The sequence below is a fragment of the Lynx canadensis genome, chromosome D2, assembly GCF_007474595.2.
Source record: "Lynx canadensis isolate LIC74 chromosome D2, mLynCan4.pri.v2, whole genome shotgun sequence".
Lineage (NCBI taxonomy): Eukaryota > Metazoa > Chordata > Mammalia > Carnivora > Felidae > Lynx > Lynx canadensis.
In genome coordinates this window covers 9,247,588-9,266,549 of record NC_044313.2, presented here as the reverse complement: position 1 = coordinate 9,266,549, position 18,962 = coordinate 9,247,588, and the positions used below count along the sequence as shown (strand labels likewise).

The window sequence follows — 18,962 nt, the reverse complement described above, 5'->3', positions numbered from 1 at the left end:
TGAAGGGCATGTTGATTGTTTCTCCCTTTGAGTATTTTGAGTAGTATTTCCATGTACTTCTGTGTACAATTTTCTTGTTTGAACACCTGTTTCCAGACCTTTTGTGTGTATATCTAGGTGTGGAATGGTTGGGTCAAATGATAATTTTATGTTTACTTTTTGTGGAAGTACTGAACTGTTTAACACAGAAGCAGCACCAATTTTGGGTAGGAGTAGCAGCATCTAAGGGTTTTGCTTTTTCTACATCCTCAGACTTCTTCTGGTCCTTTATTGTAGTCATCCTTGTGGGCAGGAGTTGCTATCTTTCTGTGGTTAGGATTTGTATTTTCCTAATGGCTAGAGAATTGGGCATTTCTTTCATGTGCTTGCTGCATGTGTCCATCTGCTTGGAGAGCATGGCCCCCATTTTATAAATGCCTGAAGGCCTGAGGACCACACCATGGTCAGTGCCAAAGCACATCTCACGGGATAGTGAGGGCAGGGTCCAGGTGAGCCTGAGGAATCATGATGTCTGGTCTCGTGCTGAATCTGGCAGATACCCTTCCTGCCAGCAGGCCTAATGCTACCATGTTTTGTTTCTTTTCTGCCACCCACAGGCCTGGGCAGCTCTAAGTATGCACAGCTAGGAATCAGTGATAGTTACTCCTGCTCACTGTCATGATATTCAGAGGGTTCATGGACTGTTAAAGATTCAGTACAACCTTCGGGCTTGAGGGTGACATGAGTTAGTGGTCAGCAGTAAAGGAACCTTCAGAAGAAGCCTCAGGCCCAGAGGTAGGGTCCATGATATATAGGACAGTCAGGTAAAGGTAGACACTCCAAATACTAGGTCCTAAGACATCTCCTTGGTGGCGGCTGGGTAGGATCTCTGGGTTTGAAGTAAGTGCTTGGTTGGTTGCTGAGGTACTAGGTCATGCTGCTGGCTTTCACCATCGCCCCTGTATCCCATGACCTGGGTCAGCAATTGAAACGATGACATTGTGGGCAACCAATCAGTGAACGTACATAAGTCATCTGACACTCAAGGGCACCTAAAGTAGCCCCTGGATGATGAATAATGATGAGCAAGCTTCAGGGAGTCCTGTTGCTGGGCAACCTTAACCTGATCCCAGAAGTCACGGTCCCTGTAGTAAGTCTTATCCACTCAGACCTCAGGAACTCTTCCTACAGTAACAAAAAAGAAGATAATTTTTCTGTCTCCTGCTAGGGAATGAATCAGGTTTGGCTCTGAGGCTGGTGAATGGAGGTGACCGGTGTCAGGGCCGCGTGGAGGTCCTGTACCGAGGCTCCTGGGGCACCGTGTGTGACGACGACTGGGACACCAATGACGCCAACGTGGTGTGCAGGCAGCTGGGCTGTGGCTGGGCCGTGTCGGCCCCGGGAAGTGCCCGCTTTGGTCAGGGCTCAGGGCCCATTGTCCTGGACGACGTGCGCTGCTCCGGGCAAGAGTCCTACCTGTGGCGCTGCCCCCACAACGGCTGGAACTCGCACAACTGTGGCCATGGGGAGGATGCCGGTGTCATCTGCTTAGGTTGGTCTTCACAAAATTGGGACTGTATTTATTATTTGTAATTTTCTCTAGAAAAAAAAACTCTTTTCTCTCACAGGTCTCTTAATCTTTCTGAAGTTCTCTAATGGCAGGCAGTTTCCTTCATATCTTGAAAGACACTGCATGACCAATCATCCCTGGTGTCCTTGAATTTTGTGGGAGGACTGGAACATCTTCTCTAGCTGGGGCCATAGAGCAGAGCCACATATTAATGTGCATAAAGGTTGTAAGAACAAATTCTTGCAACACTTTTTTTGTGGAGACCTGCCTCGAAGCTTTTCATTTACCATTCAGCTCCTCTGCACCACTCCTAGAAAGTCTTTCTTAGTGATAAACGGGACAGGCACTCAGCAATTCTGTTTCTCAGAATCCTGAGTGGCTTCTTCCGGAATGTCCTTCACAGAGACTGATAAGGTATTTTCTTTTCTCACAGCCTCCCAGAGCACCTCTACTACCCCAGGTGAGTAGGCACATCTCTGCACAGTGTGGGCCCCTCTCCTGAATTCTCCTCTAATATTTCTAGAAATAGGAGGAGAAGACCAGGCTCTTCTCTTTGAGGACTCTGGGATATGTTGCAGTGACCAGCTGAGTCCCCAGGACCTTAGTTCTTACTTAGCTTAGCCTGAGGGCCCTTCTGAGGCCCCTGCCACTCTCTGCGGCCAGCGCTTGTTCAGAGAGGCTGCTGTGGAAGAGGTTTGGGACCCTCTGGTCATTTCAGATGAAATAATTGTTCGAGTCAGAACCGTGATCATTTGAGAAACACGACCCAGTACAACTTGTATAAGTGCTTGTCTGTTTTCAAGAATCCCTTCACATCGAGAGAGCAATCTGCAAAGTGTGCCTTGCCCTACTGCAAAAATATTTGGTGCCATGTGTGTGGGGAAGTGTTACACACACTAGCCCACCCCAACCATTCGCAGTGTAAATGAGAAATGTCTGGGCTCTGAGAAGCCCTTTATTAAGCAAAAGAATTGAGCTTTCTCTACCAAATGAATGACCGTGGAATTTAAACCTAAAAGCATTTCATTTTCTTTCTAGATTGGTGGTACCCACATACTACAACCACTGGGAGTAAGTATCACGTTCTTCCACCTGAGCGCATGGTGTTCTCATCCCCAGGCTTGGCTGTCCAGGCAGGAGATGCCTGTAAATGAACAGCCCAGTTCAACGTGCACACATAGCCTCCCTAGGTCTGCCCCACCGCACACCGCATCCAAACCACACACACAGCCTGCATCTACCTTCCACACCCTCAGCCCTTACGTCCCCCCTGCCAGGGAGATGATTTTTGTTTTCATAAGGAGATCTATTTCCCCTTCCTTTAAGGAAATGAAATAAGTGATTCTTCAAGGAATAGACTTAAAGGCTTTTATTTCTTGGAGGCTCTCCAAAGCTTTGAGAGAAGGGAGATGATAAATGGGTAATTTCACAAATAACCATGTTTGTACCAGTTTTCCCTTGTGATATGGCTATTGTTCAGTAGCTTTCCATCACTCTTGAAAAATTATATGGCCACTTGTTTATGTCATCGAATATTCTCTTTCCATTGTTTTAATGCCTGCATTGTATTTCATTACACAGTTATGGTCACGAATTATTTAACTAATCCCCAATTGCTATTTATATTTCTTCATTATTATGAATGATCCTTGATGTAGAATATATATTTTTTTGAGAGAGAGAGTGCACAAGCAGGAAAGGAAAAGAGAGAGAGCGAGAATCCCAAGTGGGCTCTACACTGTCAGTGCAGTGCCCAATGCGTGACTTGATCCCACAAACTGTGAGATCAAGATCTGAGCCGGAATCTAGAGTCGGACACTTAACTGACTGAGCCACCCAGGCACCTGAGTATCTAAATATTTTTAAATGGCCTATTAGACTGGCCAACGAAAGTTTGAATGCTAAATACTATTTGTCATTCTCTGCTAAATAGTAATAGCTAATACTGTTGGGTGCTTCTTATGTGCCAGGAAATGCTCTGAGAGTTTTCACGTATTGTCTCATTTAATACTCCTAAGAATCTGATGAGACAGATGTTATGATCACTCCCAGTTCTCAGATAAGGAAGCTGAGGCAGAGAGGTTAAGTGACTTGCTCAAGATCATGGAGCTGATAACGGCAGAGTCAAGCTGCAAGCCCAGGCCTTCTGTGGCAGAAACCCTACTTTCGACCCCACTTTACACTGCTTCTTGTCAACTGGCAGGAGACCCTAGGGAATAAGTTTCTTTACACAGCGCTCTCCATGGGCCAACACTCCCACTCAGCCAGCGTTATCCTTGTAATCCCCTGAACAATGACAATCATCACTTTGTTGCTTTCTTGGCATTTTTGCTTCAAGGTGACTCATGCTCTCTCTGAAGCTTGGGTCACCTCTGGACAGAGAGTCACTTTTCTAGGCCCTTTGGGGGAGGTAGATCCTCAGATCAAGGTCCCTAATGTGAGGCAGCCCAGGACCAGGCCCAAGAGAGGAAAAACTGAGTCATGTTCTAAGGTCAGAGGACTCGTACCCAAAAGACAATTGCTTGTTGTAACACACCTGAAACCTGCCATGTTGGTGTGTCCCTCTCCCTCCTCTATAGGACCCTCTTCAAATTGTGGTGGCTTCTTATTCAATGCCAGCGGGACATTTTTCAGCCCATCTTACCCTGGATACTACCCCAACAATGCTGAGTGTGTCTGGGAAATAGAAGTGAACCCCGGCTATCGCATAAATCTGGGATTCAACAGTCTGCAGTGAGTAACAGCCAGGTCCTCTGGCAAAGGATGGTCCTCCACGGTTTGGGCTGTGTGCGGGGCTGAGATGCTTTACACTCTCAGATGCAATGGACCACATGTCACATTGCTCTGATCCTACCATGAAGCGTCCGGCAACATTGGGAATTCTTTTAATCTGATTGAGGAACAGCTCAAAGAATATTTTAGATTCAGTAACGTTGCCCGTGAAAGTCCAAACTATCTGTAAAATACAGGAGTGATAGAGATTTCAATGTTGACATGAATCCACTTTTTCATACAGGCTGGAGGTGAACAGCAATTGCAATTTCGATTATGTCGAAATCTCTGATGGACCGCTGAACAGCAGTAACTTGCTGGGGAAAATTTGTAATGGCACCAGGCAAATATTCACCTCTTCTTACAACCGAATGACCGTTCGATTTCGAAGTGACATCAGTATCCAAAGCACCGGCTTTTCTGCTTGGTATAACTCCTTTCCTCGAGGTGCGTTCACACTAAACCTGATCAACCTGACCTTGGAGGCTCAGTGTGTTTATGTGGACCCTGCTTCTGGGTATCGTGGTTCCCACATGAAATCAAACATCCCTCCTCCTTGTCTCACAGTTGACTGGTAAACGAAGGCTAAGAGATGTAGGGAATGGGAGACACAGCCTGGTCTTGGGTTTGCCACGAAATTCCCTGGAGACCTGGTGACTGACCTTACTGTGAACCAACATGTTCCCATCTGGAGGGTGAGAGGGTCTGAGCCCCTTCCAGCTTGATCTTGGAGACGTCTGTACCCTGATCAGCCGCCTGGTGACTTTAGGAGTGAGAAAGGCCCATGGGTTATTTGGCCTTTGAGGTCTGTTGTGGGAGTGGCCATCATTTCTTATGCCATGTGTCTTTCAGATGCCAGCCTGAGATTAGTCAGTTCAAATTCCTCCTACGGTGCCTGTGCCGGGCGTGTGGAAATTTACCACAATGGCATATGGGGAACGGTTTGTGATGACTCCTGGGACATTCAGGATGCCCAAGTGGTCTGCAGACAGCTGCGGTGTGGATATGCAGTGTCAGCCCTGGGAAATGCCCATTTTGGGCCCGGCTCTGGTCCCATCACCCTGGACGATGTGGTGTGCTCGGGGACAGAATCTACTCTCTGGCAGTGCCGGAACCGAGGCTGGTTCTCCCATGACTGTGCCCACCGGGAAGATGCTGGAGTCATTTGCTCAGGTACCACATGACATCATTCATGGAAGGCCCCTCTCACCTCTGACCTGCTACAGAGTGACAGCTAAGGGCCGTTGGCTGATGGTATTTGTGGCCCAGTTCTGGAAGTGGAGGCAGACCAGAGCTTGTCAGCTTATGCCCTTGGCCTTCCCACTCCAGGAGACCATGCAGGGGCCACTGTGTCTCCGGTGGGTTTCTGGGCCCCAGAGCCATCACGCTGAACACACAGCTGGGGTGCAGTATGTTCTCACCCTTCTATCTGCCCTGTGACCTTTAGCAATGAGGTCATGTCTGTAGGCCTCAGTCTCCTCGTGTATGGAGAGGAAATGGTCACAATAAGCCTGCTTCCAAGGGCGATTAGGGAATTAAGTGGCTCATGCGTGTGAACCCTTAGAACGGTTCCAGACAAGTAGGAAATGAGGAATGAGTGATGGTGTGACTTTGGCTGTGGCACTGGCGACCCCCAGGTAACGATGGGGCTGGGGGAGCAGCTGGGGAGATGTGTGCAGGCCTCCCCCTGCTAACACAGGTCTCCACAGCACAATGCGCTCACTGAAGAGGTCAGACTGTGTCACTTGGGTGTGCCCTTCCCACATTCTGGCCCCTCCTCCAGACACACTTCAGTGACTGATGCTTTTTTTCTATCCCTTTACAGGAAGCTACCCAACAACACAGGGTAAGTACCCGTGATTCCTGCCCGCTGCCTGGCCGGCCCTCTCCACTGCTGGCGCAAGATGTCCCACTCGGTTTCACAAGAGTTGTCCCCAAGGCCTTCCCCAGCACTGGGGGCAACCCTGCAACTAATGTCCCTACCTGAGGAGGGCTGGGCCTCTCTCTCGGCTCCCTTTGTTCATCAGTAGCCTGGCCAGCCTGAGATTCAGCTCTCTGGTCAGTCCCTAGGAAAGGCCAGCCACCCGTGTAGGTCCTGCCTATCCCTAGGACACCAGACCCTGCTCAGTGCAGGCCAGTAGGTCCTGTTTCATCACTGAACTCCATGCAGGGCCAGTAGAAGCTCCTGACTGCCCGGAGAACTGAGCTCCTGATTGCTCCGGAGCTGTGGCCAAAATTGCTCTAAGCATTTCCAACACACCCCTGGCTCCCGAGATCTTTCCCCTCTGTCCCCACCCCTCCCCTCCTCACCACCTGCTTCCTGCAGCAGCGACCCCTCAGCCTCCCTGCCTTCATTCTTCACACAGCACCTGGGCATCCTTATGAAATGCAGGTGTTGGTCCCAGCCTCCACACCCTTGCACCCTTCATGTGACTCCCCAGGGCCATCTGGCCACAGATCCCCACTGTTTGGGAGAGTCTCTAGAGCTCTCCATGATCCACTTCCTTTGTCTGTTTCATTTCCTCCCCAACCCCTCCTTGCTCCATCCACACTGATGTTCCTTAAATGTGCAACGTACTCTCAGACCTGGTTCCCTTTGCACATTCTGTTCCCTCTGCCTGGAATGCCCCTGTACTTTTTTGCCTGATCCATCCCCACAACCCCAACCCCCCCTCACCCCCAGCAAATTACTTGCCTTCTTTCCTCTGCTTAGTCTGGGTCAGGAGCCAATGCTCTGGGCTCCCACCATGTCCTGGGCTTACCCTGATCACAGCCCCATCCTGCTATGCTGGGATTTGCTCCTTCCCATCCATCCCTCTGGGCTGTGAGCTCCCTGAGGGCAAGTATCCAGCATTTGGCTTTGAACCCAGGGTCGGCACATTTCCTCCCAGCACAAGCGAGGACAACAACTGTGTCCACGATGCCGGGAAACTGATTGTTATCTTTTCTCTTTATCAACAGCTCCTGTTTACAATGTCACCTACCCGAACAGTAAGTTCTGGGCTCTCTGAGAAATCCCTTTTTTCTTCCCCTCAGTGACAGTGCCACCAGGTGGGGCGGCGGGGGTTAGGAGAGCCTCTCTGGACAGTCTGGGTCTAGGACACCTCCTGCTGGGTTTCTGTCTAGGGAGTTGTTTAAAAATTTCCCCCAGGTGACTGTGCCGTGGGCTCTGGGGGTCCTCAACATTTTTGTTTCATCCCGACAGCAAATTACTCCTGTGGAGGCTTCCTGTCCCAACCATCGGGGCACTTTTCCAGCCCGTTCTATCCTGGGAACTATCCAAATAATGCCAAATGCCTGTGGGACATCGAGGTCCGAAACAACTACCGTGTGACTGTTGTCTTCAGAGATGTCCAGTAAGTGTGTGGGGCTGCCTCACGGATATTTCAGAACAGAGCAAATGGCACCTAGCCCTTCAGGAATGATGTTTGCCCAGTCGACATGTTCTCTTATGGGTTCAATTTGTTTATCAAGCACAGAGGCAGCCCGTGGAGGTGCAGCCAGGACAAGAGCCTTGGTTTAAAGTCCCAAGTCTGTCACTAGTTTGCCACGTGACCACAGGAAGTCACTTAATTTTCCTGAACCTGAGTCAAAGCAAGAGAATAAAATACCTGCTTCCCTCTCCTCTCTGGCTACTGGGAAGAAATATGTGAAAAGAGAAATATGTGAAAATACTTGGAAAATATTATCCAATAGGAGGGATGATTGTTGGAGTAATAGCAACATAGAGAATCCTATTAACCACCCTGGTTGTGTTTTTTTTTGTTTGTTTGTTTTGTTTTGTTTTTTTTTTAAACAATTTTCTCTCCACTCCTTCCTTTTTTGGGATGAGTTCTTGGGGTCAAGCAGAGGTGGAGAAGTCACTACTGCAGAGGTTAATTTATCTGTTCCTCATTCAATGAAGAGTGGGAATCACTGTTTTAAGCAGGAGAGACAACATCAAAGCCACATTAATATAATATTGGTCCAAGGAAGGGAGTGACCATGCAGAGGTATTTTAGAGTCCAGGAAGGAGGGTACCATTATTTTTTCTGTAACAGCCATTCTTGAACATGATGGTTTTCTCTCTTGCTTTTTGGTTGCGGTGCCCTTGCGAATCTCTGCCTTGGAAATTCATTTGGAGTCTTGTAAAAGATATAATATTATTTTAATTTCCTCATCATTATAATTCAATTTGGATTTCAGAGACTGTACTTAAAGCCCGTTCAATCCTCTGGAGAGGGGTTGACCACCTAACCTTCAGAGAGGTTATTTGACTTGCCCAATATTTATTAGTTCAGTTGCCTATTTCTATCACTATGAATTCATGAATATTTATATTATTCTATCGGAAACCAGGGTCTGTTTGATTGAAGAAACAGTCTAAGGCAGGCTGTGATCCCTTCCTTTCATGGTGCAAAGGGGTGTCAGGAGAGGGGCTGTAGATTCATATGTGTGACCCCAAAAGGCAGGACTAAGATCCATGGAAGTCACCGGAAGGTGAATGTCACTATATTATCTTCAGCTATTATTTTCAGAAAGTCGCCATTTCTGGCACAAAGGTGTGGCCCCCGTCACTGAAGTCTGACCCCCTGCATTAAATCCTGGCTGAAATCGAAGCCAAAACTCTGTGTTCTGTCCCTGCAGGCTTGAAGGAGGCTGTAACTACGACTATATCGAAGTGTTTGACGGCCCCTCCCACAGCTCCCCTCTGATTGCCCGCGTTTGTGATGGAGCCAGGGGCTCCTTCACTTCATCATCGAACTTCATGTCCATTCGCTTCGTCAGCGATGGCAGCATCACAAAGAGGGGCTTCCAGGTCGACTACTATTCCCGTCCTTCCAATGACAGCACCCGTAAGTCCCCTCGTAAGAGTTCGTTGTCAAGGGCACCTCTGAGAGGCTTCTGCTGCCCAACCCTTCTGTGGTTGTGAAGTAAGAAACTAGGGCAACCTTGTCAGGTCACCGAGGCTTATCTGGTGCTGGGAGGGGCCAAGAGCAGTGGTCTTGGACTCTGGCTGCCCAGAAATGAGGTCAAGGGCCAGAACTGGCCGATGGGCAGTGTGGTGACCTTACTGTGGTCATCAGAGACTAAATGTGAGGTCATACTTTCAGCACATGGTGAGATGTCCGCACCAGGGGACACAGGTGACCTTGGGGCCACTGAGACTGTGTCCTGAGACAGCAAGTTTGGCTGTGATCTCAAGATGGACTGAACCATTCACTCAGCTGCTTCCAGCTAATGGCCACGATTTGAGCTGTTAAATGGACTGATTTACAGATTGGCTTAGGGACCGGGCAAGGTGATATCCAAGCTCTCTTTTGCAGTCAGGATTTTAAGCATCGACTTGTTCCATAGCTAAAGGACTTTATTTTACAATTTCCAACCCTTCAACTGGAGCATTACTTTATGGATAAATGGCAGGTTGGCAAAACATTTTACCCATTTCGCGTCCTGCCTCCATTTATCCATCAGGGGAATCCTAAGTTCCTGTGCCCTCAAAGGGGTCTTGTGAGAATGACACTGACCCGAGCCAGGGGGCAGGTGGGGGGTTGGGATGAAGCCTGTTCCGATGCGGACTGCCTTCATCCGCCATCTTGGTCTCTGCGCCTTTCTACGGGAGGGGTGCCTGGCGGGCTTGCTGCGGTGCTGACTGCCGGTGTTGTTTTCCCTTGGTCACCAGAGCTGCTTTGTCTGCCAAATCACATGCAAGCCAGCGTGAGCAGGAGCTACCTCCAATCCTTGGGCTACTCTGCCAGGGACCTTTTCATTCCCAGCTGGAATGAAAGCTACCGGTGTCAGCCCCAGATAACGGCCAGCCAGGTGACATTCACAATTCCATACTCAGGCTGTGGCACCATCAAGCAGGTGAGCCTAAGGCTTTCTACTCTCTCTCCTACTGAGTGATCTTTCTTAAAGTGATGTATGCTGTGTTTCTTGAATTCATGATGCTACAGTCAGTGTAATCAGGGTGAAGATTTCAACCTGTCCCTTGATGCTATGATGTAGCTACAGCCACTTCCAAATGTAAGGATGAGGAAGGAGGCTGCCTTCCGCACCCAGTTTTCCCCACCCTGTCGGGCATAGAGGGTGCAAGGCAGGCTGCCACTCACATCAGCAATGACCGTAGCGTCTCCCAGGGGCAGCTCCAGGTTTTATAGGGCCTGAAGCTTATAGAGTTTGGGATTAGGGTTGGTGAGGCGGGGGTGGAGGGGTGCCTCGTTAAAGAGAACAATGCGACCTTTTATAAATCTCATAAAAATATATGGCTATGCCAACACACCACTAGGCCTTGGACAAAACCATGCATGTGGGAAGCCCTGAGGCTTAAGTTTCATTAGCTTCACAGAAAATCAGCCTCTGCAGCTACCATTTGCTGAGCTGTCACCATCTAGGGTGACCGACTGTCTTGGCTTGCCTGGGACTTTGCAGATTTCAGCATGGCAGAGTCCCGTATCCCACAAAACTCCTCGATCCTGAGCAAACTGGACGGTTGCTCATCCTACCGGGGACCAGACACTGGGATTAGCCGGTGTCACGCTCCCCAAATCCCCGTCAAGTGTTCTCTCATTATCAACCCACTTTAAAAATAGGGAGGTTGGGCTTCGAGGGGTCAAGCAGGTTGCCCAACACCACTTGGCCAAGAAACAGTAGGGCAAATGCCAGACTCTGGGAATCCCAAAAGCCTTCCCTGGAGTGAAAGAAGCCAGCCACACAGGAGTACTTACTCTTCGATCCCCTGTGTGTAAAATTCAGACACGGAGAACAAGTGAGTGATGGCAAGCCAACCTGGTCGGAGGGGATTGCCTGCAAAAGGGCAGGAAGGAGCTGTTTTGGTTCGTGGAAGTGTTCCGTCTCTTGTGGTGGTGCTGATTGTCAAACCTCGCTGAGTGGCATCCTTACAATGGTGGCATTTAATGTTATGTAAACTCACTTTAAATTATCTGTTCTAAGTTCTGAACGTTTGGCTGACACCTAAGTAATCACTTCAAGATTTCGTCTTCAGGGAACAGGCGCAGTGCAAATGTTTTTACGTGGCTTAGGACTGCAGTAAACACACAACATGAAATGCTCAAACATATATAATGTGTGCAGCACACACACACGTTCAGAGGGTGTCAACTCACCAAAGACGTACTGAGCATTTGCCGTGACCCAGCACTGGGTCAGGTGCCGGGAAGATGCTGTTCATTACCTGGCAAGGTCATTCCTGATCCTTTGACACGTAAGAAACAACGGGAGACGAAGGGGATGGTCATTTAGCCAAACAGATTGGCCTGTCGGCCATGAGTGGGCGCCTAGGCCTGAGGGTCTAAATTGCCACTGTGGCCATTTCCTCAGTCCCTACAGACACGGGCTCCTTTTCCTCAGTCCCTACAGACACCAGCTCTCCTTCTGAGATGAACTGAGTGGGTCAGGGAGACCTACATGCAGAGAAGGGAGCGTATCACTCACACCATGCAAACATTTTAGTCAACCTGGCTTTTTTATATTTTGCCCTATAATTTAATTCTGTTGGATTCTGGTGTGCCATGAGTTTAGTCAGTGGGAGTCAGTGCACCAAAGGTGATTATCCCTCCTGGTTCCAAACGTGCAGCCTGGAGACTCTGACATCTGGGTCACCTCATCGATGTTCCTTCGTCTCCATTAGGAGCCACCAAAGCAACGTGCCGGTGCTGGTTCTTCTAACTTGGCTGGTGGTGGGCAACACATGCTACATTGTCCTTCCTCCATTTATTTAAATGGCTGCGTCCCCTACCGGGCTGAGGGCCTCAGGGCAGAGCCAACGTCTTATTCGTTTTTGCAGCTCCCAGTGGTGCCCAACCCTTTATAATCATATTATTAACCACTAATCTGTATGCCAGCAACTGAACTAAGTTCTACATGACTTCCGAAGTTCTCAGGGCAACTTTTATTCCCATGTAATCGTGAGGAAGCACAGGCTTGCAGAGGTTAAGCCACTTGCCTGAGGCCACCTGGTCATGAACTGCAGAGCCAGGATTCAAAGGCTGGACGGCACGCAGCGTCTGACAAGTGTTGGCTGGTGTGTCTGAATAGGTGAGGTCCCCCCACCACAGGGGAGGGACGCCAAGTGGAATCCTGAGTCTGAGACTTCATGAGAATAGCAGTTGACTTATGTGCAAGACTCCCCGTTACATAGTGAGTTCCTTCCAGACTGAGCAGACATCTGATAATGAATTGTAATATAAAGTCAGAACTGCTTTTTATGATCAACAAATAAACCTTCACGCCACATTCATTGCTTGGAGTGGATTCAGAATTTAGCTTGACCACAGAAGTCAGGGACAAATATGAATTCTAAGAAAACTTTGGTTTCAGTATCTGGAGTGACATTGAAGGCACCTCAGCTGGTCTCTGAAGGAGTAACCAAGTGACATCTATATGGTTGCCTTTGACAACCACTTTCACTCAAACATAAAGCCAATTCTTTTTTCTTTAATTCGTTTTAGAAAATATAGTGTATTTTCCATGCATGGATGGTGGGCATAGAAGAGATAAGGTCTCCCAACCCCACCAGAAGGATGCCTTCCCCAGACCTGAGTCCAGAAGGTTCTGGTACTCCCCTGCTGTCTGGGGCTGCAGAGACCTCCCCAGCCTCCCAGTGGAGAAAAGGAAAAGGAGGGGAAGGAAGGGTTATAGGGCTGGCAAAAACACTTTAAATTACTTGTTAAAATGTTCTCCTTCCACGTGTTTTTCTGGAAGGGACAAATTCAGTTGAGTTCTGCAACTGCAGGCAGGAAGTGAAAGCCTTTCGAACAACTCTGGTTTTAATTTTGGGGAGAGAGAGAGCGAGTGAGCACAAGTGGTGGAGGGGCAGAGAGAGAGGGAGAGACAGAATCCCAAGCAGGCTCCCCACTGTCAGCACAGAACCTGATGTGGGGCTCGAACTCACAAACCCTGAGATCATGACCTGAGCCAAAGTCAGGAGTCGGGCACTTAACCAACTGAGCCACCAGCTGGCCCCCAACACACTCTGTTCTGAAGAACAATGGTGTTTAGGTGTATATACAGGTGCTGGATGCAGCAGAGAACTTGTCTAGACTCCCAAATAGCCAGGAACTGGGTTTTGTTCTGGACAGGGCACACAACGAAATGTGACCACATGGCAAACTGCTTTTTTTTTTTTTTTTTTTTTTTTTTAGAGTAATTTAGCTTCACATTTTAGGACACCACCATGGTGTTATTTTCATTCTTGTTCTTGCAAAAGCACCAGTTGCTTGTGAGAATTCATACTTGGCTAGCAAAAAGAAGTTTGCTTCTGGCCATCGTAACACTGGGAGGGGGAGTGTTACCCCTGCCTCTGCCTGGCAACCATTGGCTTGGGCTCACCTCGCTTGGGGCCAGGTGATCATGACCTTGAAGCTGCCAGAGGGCCGCATTTATCTGTGTCTTCTTGGCCATCTGGGCCCCATTTTTCATTCATGACAGTACTTTCGCTGAGCCCTGTCCCTTGTGCCTTTCATTCATTCCACGGTTTTGACTGATGCTGATAGAACTGTTGACACCATGCCAAGTCCTGATGACATCATTTTTCCCTTGAGATGCTCACAGACCATGGAGTGCAAGGCTCTCATCCCCAGAAGGTCACTCTTAGGCACATCGAACAGCATGAGAGATCAACATTCCTATGAATTTGCTGTAAAAGGCACAGTAGGAAGCGGTCCCGTGGTAGGGGGAATGGAAAAGCAGAGGGTGACGGGAAGGACGCCAGCATTGTTGCAGCCCATTCAATTGCCCACCTGAGCCTCTGGGGGAGCCCCCACCCCTGAGGTCGCTTCCCGTCCCGGCAGCCTCAGACACCAAGCTGCAATAGCTACTGAGCCATCCGAACAGCACAGTGACAACTGATCCCACCAGCCTCTCCCCCAAATATGTCAAATACATAGCCACCTCCCTTGGTTTATCCCAGCCATGGTGAGAAGGAGGCAAAGCCAGCACAGAGGGCCCTGAGCCACAGAGTCCGGGCAGCTTAGTTGTGCAGCACGGCAAGGGGTCATCCAGACACGCCCGTCCTCCCAAGAGGAGCGGCTCCCAGGAAACCCTAACACCTGGCCCACACTGTGGTCCCCATCACATGGTAGAGGAAGGGAGTTGTGTGAGAGGAAGGAGTCCTGCTGGTGTAGCAGCATGCCCAGCCCAGGTCGTGGGAGCCATGGTAGCAGCCGCGTGCCTTCTCTGTGTGGTCCTGGGAGGGTTTTGAAGTCTGGCTGAGTCACTTTCCCCTCGTGGTCACCCAAATCAGCAATGAGCTTCCCTTAGCAGGTGACAGTTGCCTGACTTTGCTCTCCCGCCTTCCTCTCCCAGGCCAATAATGATACCATCATCTATTCCAACTTCCTCGAAGCAGCTGCTTCAAATGCCATCATCAAGAGGCATAAGGACTTCCGCATTCATATCAGCTGCAGGGTGCTCCAGAACACCTGGATTGACACCATGTACATTGCTAATGACACCGTCGACATCAAGGAAGTGCAGTATAGCAGTTTCAACGTGAACCTTTCCTTTTATACATCATCTTCATTTTTGTATCCTGTGACCAGCAGTCCATACTATGTGGACCTGAACCAGAACTTGTACCTTCAAGCTGAGATCCTCCATTCTGATGCCTCCTTGGCCTTGTTTGTGGATACCTGTGTGGCGTCCCCATATTCCAATGACTTTACATCTTTGACTTACGATCTTATCCGGAGTGGGTAAGGAGTGTCTTCATGGAGTGAATGTTAGCCTTCACCTGACAGTTCAAACCCAAGTAGCCCAAAGTCTCAAGGAATGCAGATTTGGGTTCTGGTGGTTCCAATGTAACCATTCAGGTTGTCATTCCTGGTTCACATATAGGGAGACAGATGTGTGGAGATGGTGGAGAAGTGAATGAGTCACCAGCAGTCACCAAGCAGGTTAGCTGTAACTGGGATCTGACCCAGGTGACCAAACTCCATAAGAAGATATATGTGTGGTGGGGAAAGCCTTGGTTCTGCAGCAGATAGAGGTTGAGATGCCAGCTCTGCCATGGACCAGCTGCATTGCTGTGGGCGGGCAGGGGCATCTATCCTGAGCCAGTCTCCCCACCCATCAGATGCTCATAGTGATGCCCACATCATAGGCTGTTGGGAGGATGAGATGGGAGGGAGTAGATGCGGCCCTGGGCAAAGAGCAGGCACAGAAGGTGGTCCACAAGGAAGGCTGTGGGTGAGTAGCAGGGGTCAGCAAGAGTCCCTTAACCTAGAAGCTGAGAATTGTGGTTCCAACCAAGCCAGTTGGTGGCCAGTGGTGGCCAGACTGCGGTTACTGGTACCCAGGTTGCGCTTCTCTACTACAGTCCTGCTTCCCTGGATTATTTATTTATTTTTGAGAGAGAGAGAGAGAGAGAGAGAGAGAGAGAGACAGCATGAGTAGGGGAGGGTAGGAGAGACAGGGAGTCACAGAACCTGAAGCAGGTTCCAAGCTCCGAGCTGCCAGCACAGAGCCCAACACGGGGCTTGAACCCACAAAGCACGAGATCATGACCTAAACCAAAGTTGGACGCTCAACCGACTGAGCCACCCAGGCGCCCCTTGGCACCTCAGTAACAATCACATAGAAGCACAATTTAGAGGTTGTGCCGATAGGCTAAGGGGCTCTGTTATGAATCAGGGTTGGGAGGTTAAATCTTACACCTCCCTGAGATACTAAAAACAGCATCTCTTTCCAGGCACAGTTTGAGTATGTGTCAATTTGGTAAATAGGTGTTAAGGCCTGTCTCGTTCCATCTATGCAGTTGGCTCCGTTCACGGCAGCCCCCCCCCCCACCCCCTTGGCAGCAAAGATGGGAGAGAAGCTTACCCAAATTCTCTTTCTACAAATAGTAACACGGTGACATTGGAATTTATGTCGAACGATTGAGATTAACACAAATGAGTGATTTGGCTCTTCTCTGCTAAAAGATTCTTTTTGGCCAAATTCTGGCATATATGTATATAAGATAATGCAGTGTCCTCAGGAAAGGGGGATGTGCATGTGGGGGTAAATGTGGGCCCAGCTGTCCCTGGAGTACAGGGATGCATTGGTACATCTCGCCATCAACCAGATCACCCACCTGGGGGCCCTTCAGAGTAATCTGGAGCTTTAAACACACCCATGCCCAGGCCCCACCTGCACATTCTCTTTATTTGGTCTGTGGTGGGGTTTGGGGATCCGTATTTTTCAAATTTCCCCCAGTGATTCTGAAGTGCAGCCTGGATTCTGGAGCTCTGGCCTACACAGACCGCCATGACTAGTGTGGTTTTTTGGGGAATGCAATCATTTCCCGGCAGCCCCTGAGCTACCCTGACCTCATTTACAACTGTCCTACTTCCTGACGAGGCTCTGGGTACTTTCCCTCTCACCTTTGCGGCTAAAGTGACCCCTGTGGGAAAAAAGAACATGGTATTTGAGAGAATGTGTGTTGAAAGTGGAGGAAGGAACCTCTGGAAGGCAGAAGGAAGACAGCGAGTAGACCCCGGGTCACATTTCGCAGGCAGAGTCAGGGCCGCCCTAGGGACAGCTCCCGTCCACCACAAAAAATCTCCGCCTAAAACCCCACGGGCCAGTTTCTTTGCTCTCCTCTTCACTACATCATGCCAAATCCTACCGTAGGAGACACTCACGGGTTAGGCAAGCTCCTTCCTCAGCTCGGGGTGGAGCTGGGAGATACTCCTCATCCATATCTTAGTACAGTTTCTTTCAGGGGATTCTGGTCATGTTCCTTCTAATACAGTGGAGATGAGGCGACTGAGGGAAGAAGGAGGTGGTTGATGTTGGAGTAGGGGACGCCGAGGGTAGTCAGGCTCGTGTGGAAAGTACAGCCACCCGGGCCAGGTCAGCAGACACAGCCCTGGAGAGAGGGTGGCACCAGAGACACTGGAGAGTAGCCGAGTGTCATCTTGCCTGGCCCTGAGACCAGGAAAGGAAAGGAAATGCCATCTTCTTGCCTGCCTGCCTGCCCTCTCTCTGAGCCCCGCGACCTCCCCGAATCACCTGGATTGCCAGGGCCACTGAGCACATGGTCACTGGGCACCCATTGTGCAATCCGGGGCCTGCTTGTCTGTGCGGCAACCCTGGGCTGATTTCCCACTTTAAGATGCTGCTGAGGTACCAGAACTAGGATTTTCCTGGAGGCTGCCAGGCCATGTGTGAACCACACGTACTGAGGGAAGGAAGGTGCAGCTGGGAACGCGGGCCTAGAGGAGGCCGTGGGGCTCCACGCCCGGCCCGGGCGTGTCCTGAGAAAGGCAGCGCACCCAGGGCTGACAGGCTGCTTTTCTCCTCTTCCAGGTGTGCCAAGGACAGAACCTACCAATCTTACTCTCCGCCCTCGCCTCGCATTGCCCGCTTCAAATTCAGTTCCTTCTACTTCCTGAAGCGCTTCCCCTCCGTGTACCTGCGGTGTAAAATGGTGGTGTGCCGGGCGGACGACTACTTCTCCCGCTGCCGCAGAGGCTGCATCGTGAGGTCCAAGAGGGACGTGGGCTCCTACCAGGAGAAGGTGGACGTCGTCCTGGGACCCATTCAGCTGCAGGCCCCGCAGGCTGTGAAGAGGAGCCTGGCCAGGTGGCCGCCCTCCCGCCCCTAGGCCTGTGGCCCGCGGGGACCCGGGATGATTCTGTCGGTGTCGTGGTCTGCCTCAAATCGGGCACCCACCGTGTGCCAGGCCTGCCGTGCCACACCAGGCGATGTGGAGTTCACTAGATCTGCTTCCCGCCTTCTTCCATGGGCTCCCGGTCTACGGGGGGACCATGTGTAGTGCTCGGGCAAGAGAGTTCTCCCCCGCGACACCGATACCTTTGTCCTCTGGGATCTGAACTCCCAGAACCTCATACTCCTCATCTGTAACACAAAAATGTTGATACTTCCCTATTAGGACTGTTGAGGAGCTACAATAAAATAATGTTAAACTGCCTTGGCCTCTACCTGGTTTAAGTTCTTGGGGGTGATGAATGGTGGCTTTTGTTACTATGGTCATTGTCACCAATATCAACAACACAGCATTAATGATAACATTATGACGCATGACAGTAATAACAACAGGGGCCCGTGTCCCCGGGCACGGCGGAATCGGGGTCTAGGCCGTGGGGATGCAGGCAGGATCGGTTTATTCCCGCTGCTCACAAGGCTGACGTCTCCTCGGGGGTCGGCCGTCCCACTTTCCTCCTCTTCTAGAACAGGGATCGCATTTCCTGCTCTGCTGTTTTGTTGGCAGTGTGGATGACGACATGTCAGCAGACTGATTCCCAGGTTTTCTGGTCCAGGCTGAGACAGGTCAACAGCTGTGGTAGCACCGGTGACAGGGACAGGTGTGGGGTAGTGGTAGTCATCACAAACCCTCCTCTGGGTTCTTGGGTTCCACCCCACGCGGCATCTTTGGCGGCTCTGTCTCCTCGTGTCATGTGTCCTGGTGCGCCCGTGTCCGGCTGATTCTAGGCTCTTACCTCACATAAGCACTCATTCCGTGACCATTCGTCGAAGGACTCTTATGTGCCAGGAGACAGAAAGAGATCAGAGTCCTGCCCCCTGCCCCCTGTCCCCATGGAGCTTACATTCCATGGGGAGGGGATGCTATTCAGAGATAAGTTGAGTACATCGTACTTCCAGTGGGGTGGGAGCTATGGAGAGGACACAGGACAGG

General features: G+C 50.1%; 1 protein-coding gene across 1 annotated transcript in view; it reads left to right on the top strand.

The window, feature by feature from the left end:
* Positions 1-18,235, top strand: part of LOC115527700 (deleted in malignant brain tumors 1 protein) — a 55,105-nt gene extending 36,870 nt beyond the window's left edge. The window contains exons 20-32 of the mRNA XM_032595304.1: positions 1,208-1,531; positions 1,983-2,009; positions 2,588-2,620; positions 4,129-4,282; positions 4,566-4,768; positions 5,174-5,494; positions 6,147-6,167; positions 7,283-7,312; positions 7,527-7,677; positions 8,948-9,156; positions 9,984-10,168; positions 14,627-15,015; positions 17,612-18,235. Coding sequence (XP_032451195.1) covers positions 1,208-1,531; positions 1,983-2,009; positions 2,588-2,620; positions 4,129-4,282; positions 4,566-4,768; positions 5,174-5,494; positions 6,147-6,167; positions 7,283-7,312; positions 7,527-7,677; positions 8,948-9,156; positions 9,984-10,168; positions 14,627-15,015; positions 17,612-17,909 — 2,345 coding nt within the window. The 3' untranslated portion in view covers positions 17,910-18,235. The remainder of the gene's footprint in view (positions 1-1,207; positions 1,532-1,982; positions 2,010-2,587; positions 2,621-4,128; positions 4,283-4,565; positions 4,769-5,173; positions 5,495-6,146; positions 6,168-7,282; positions 7,313-7,526; positions 7,678-8,947; positions 9,157-9,983; positions 10,169-14,626; positions 15,016-17,611) is intronic.
* The last annotated feature ends 727 nt before the right edge of the window (positions 18,236-18,962 follow it).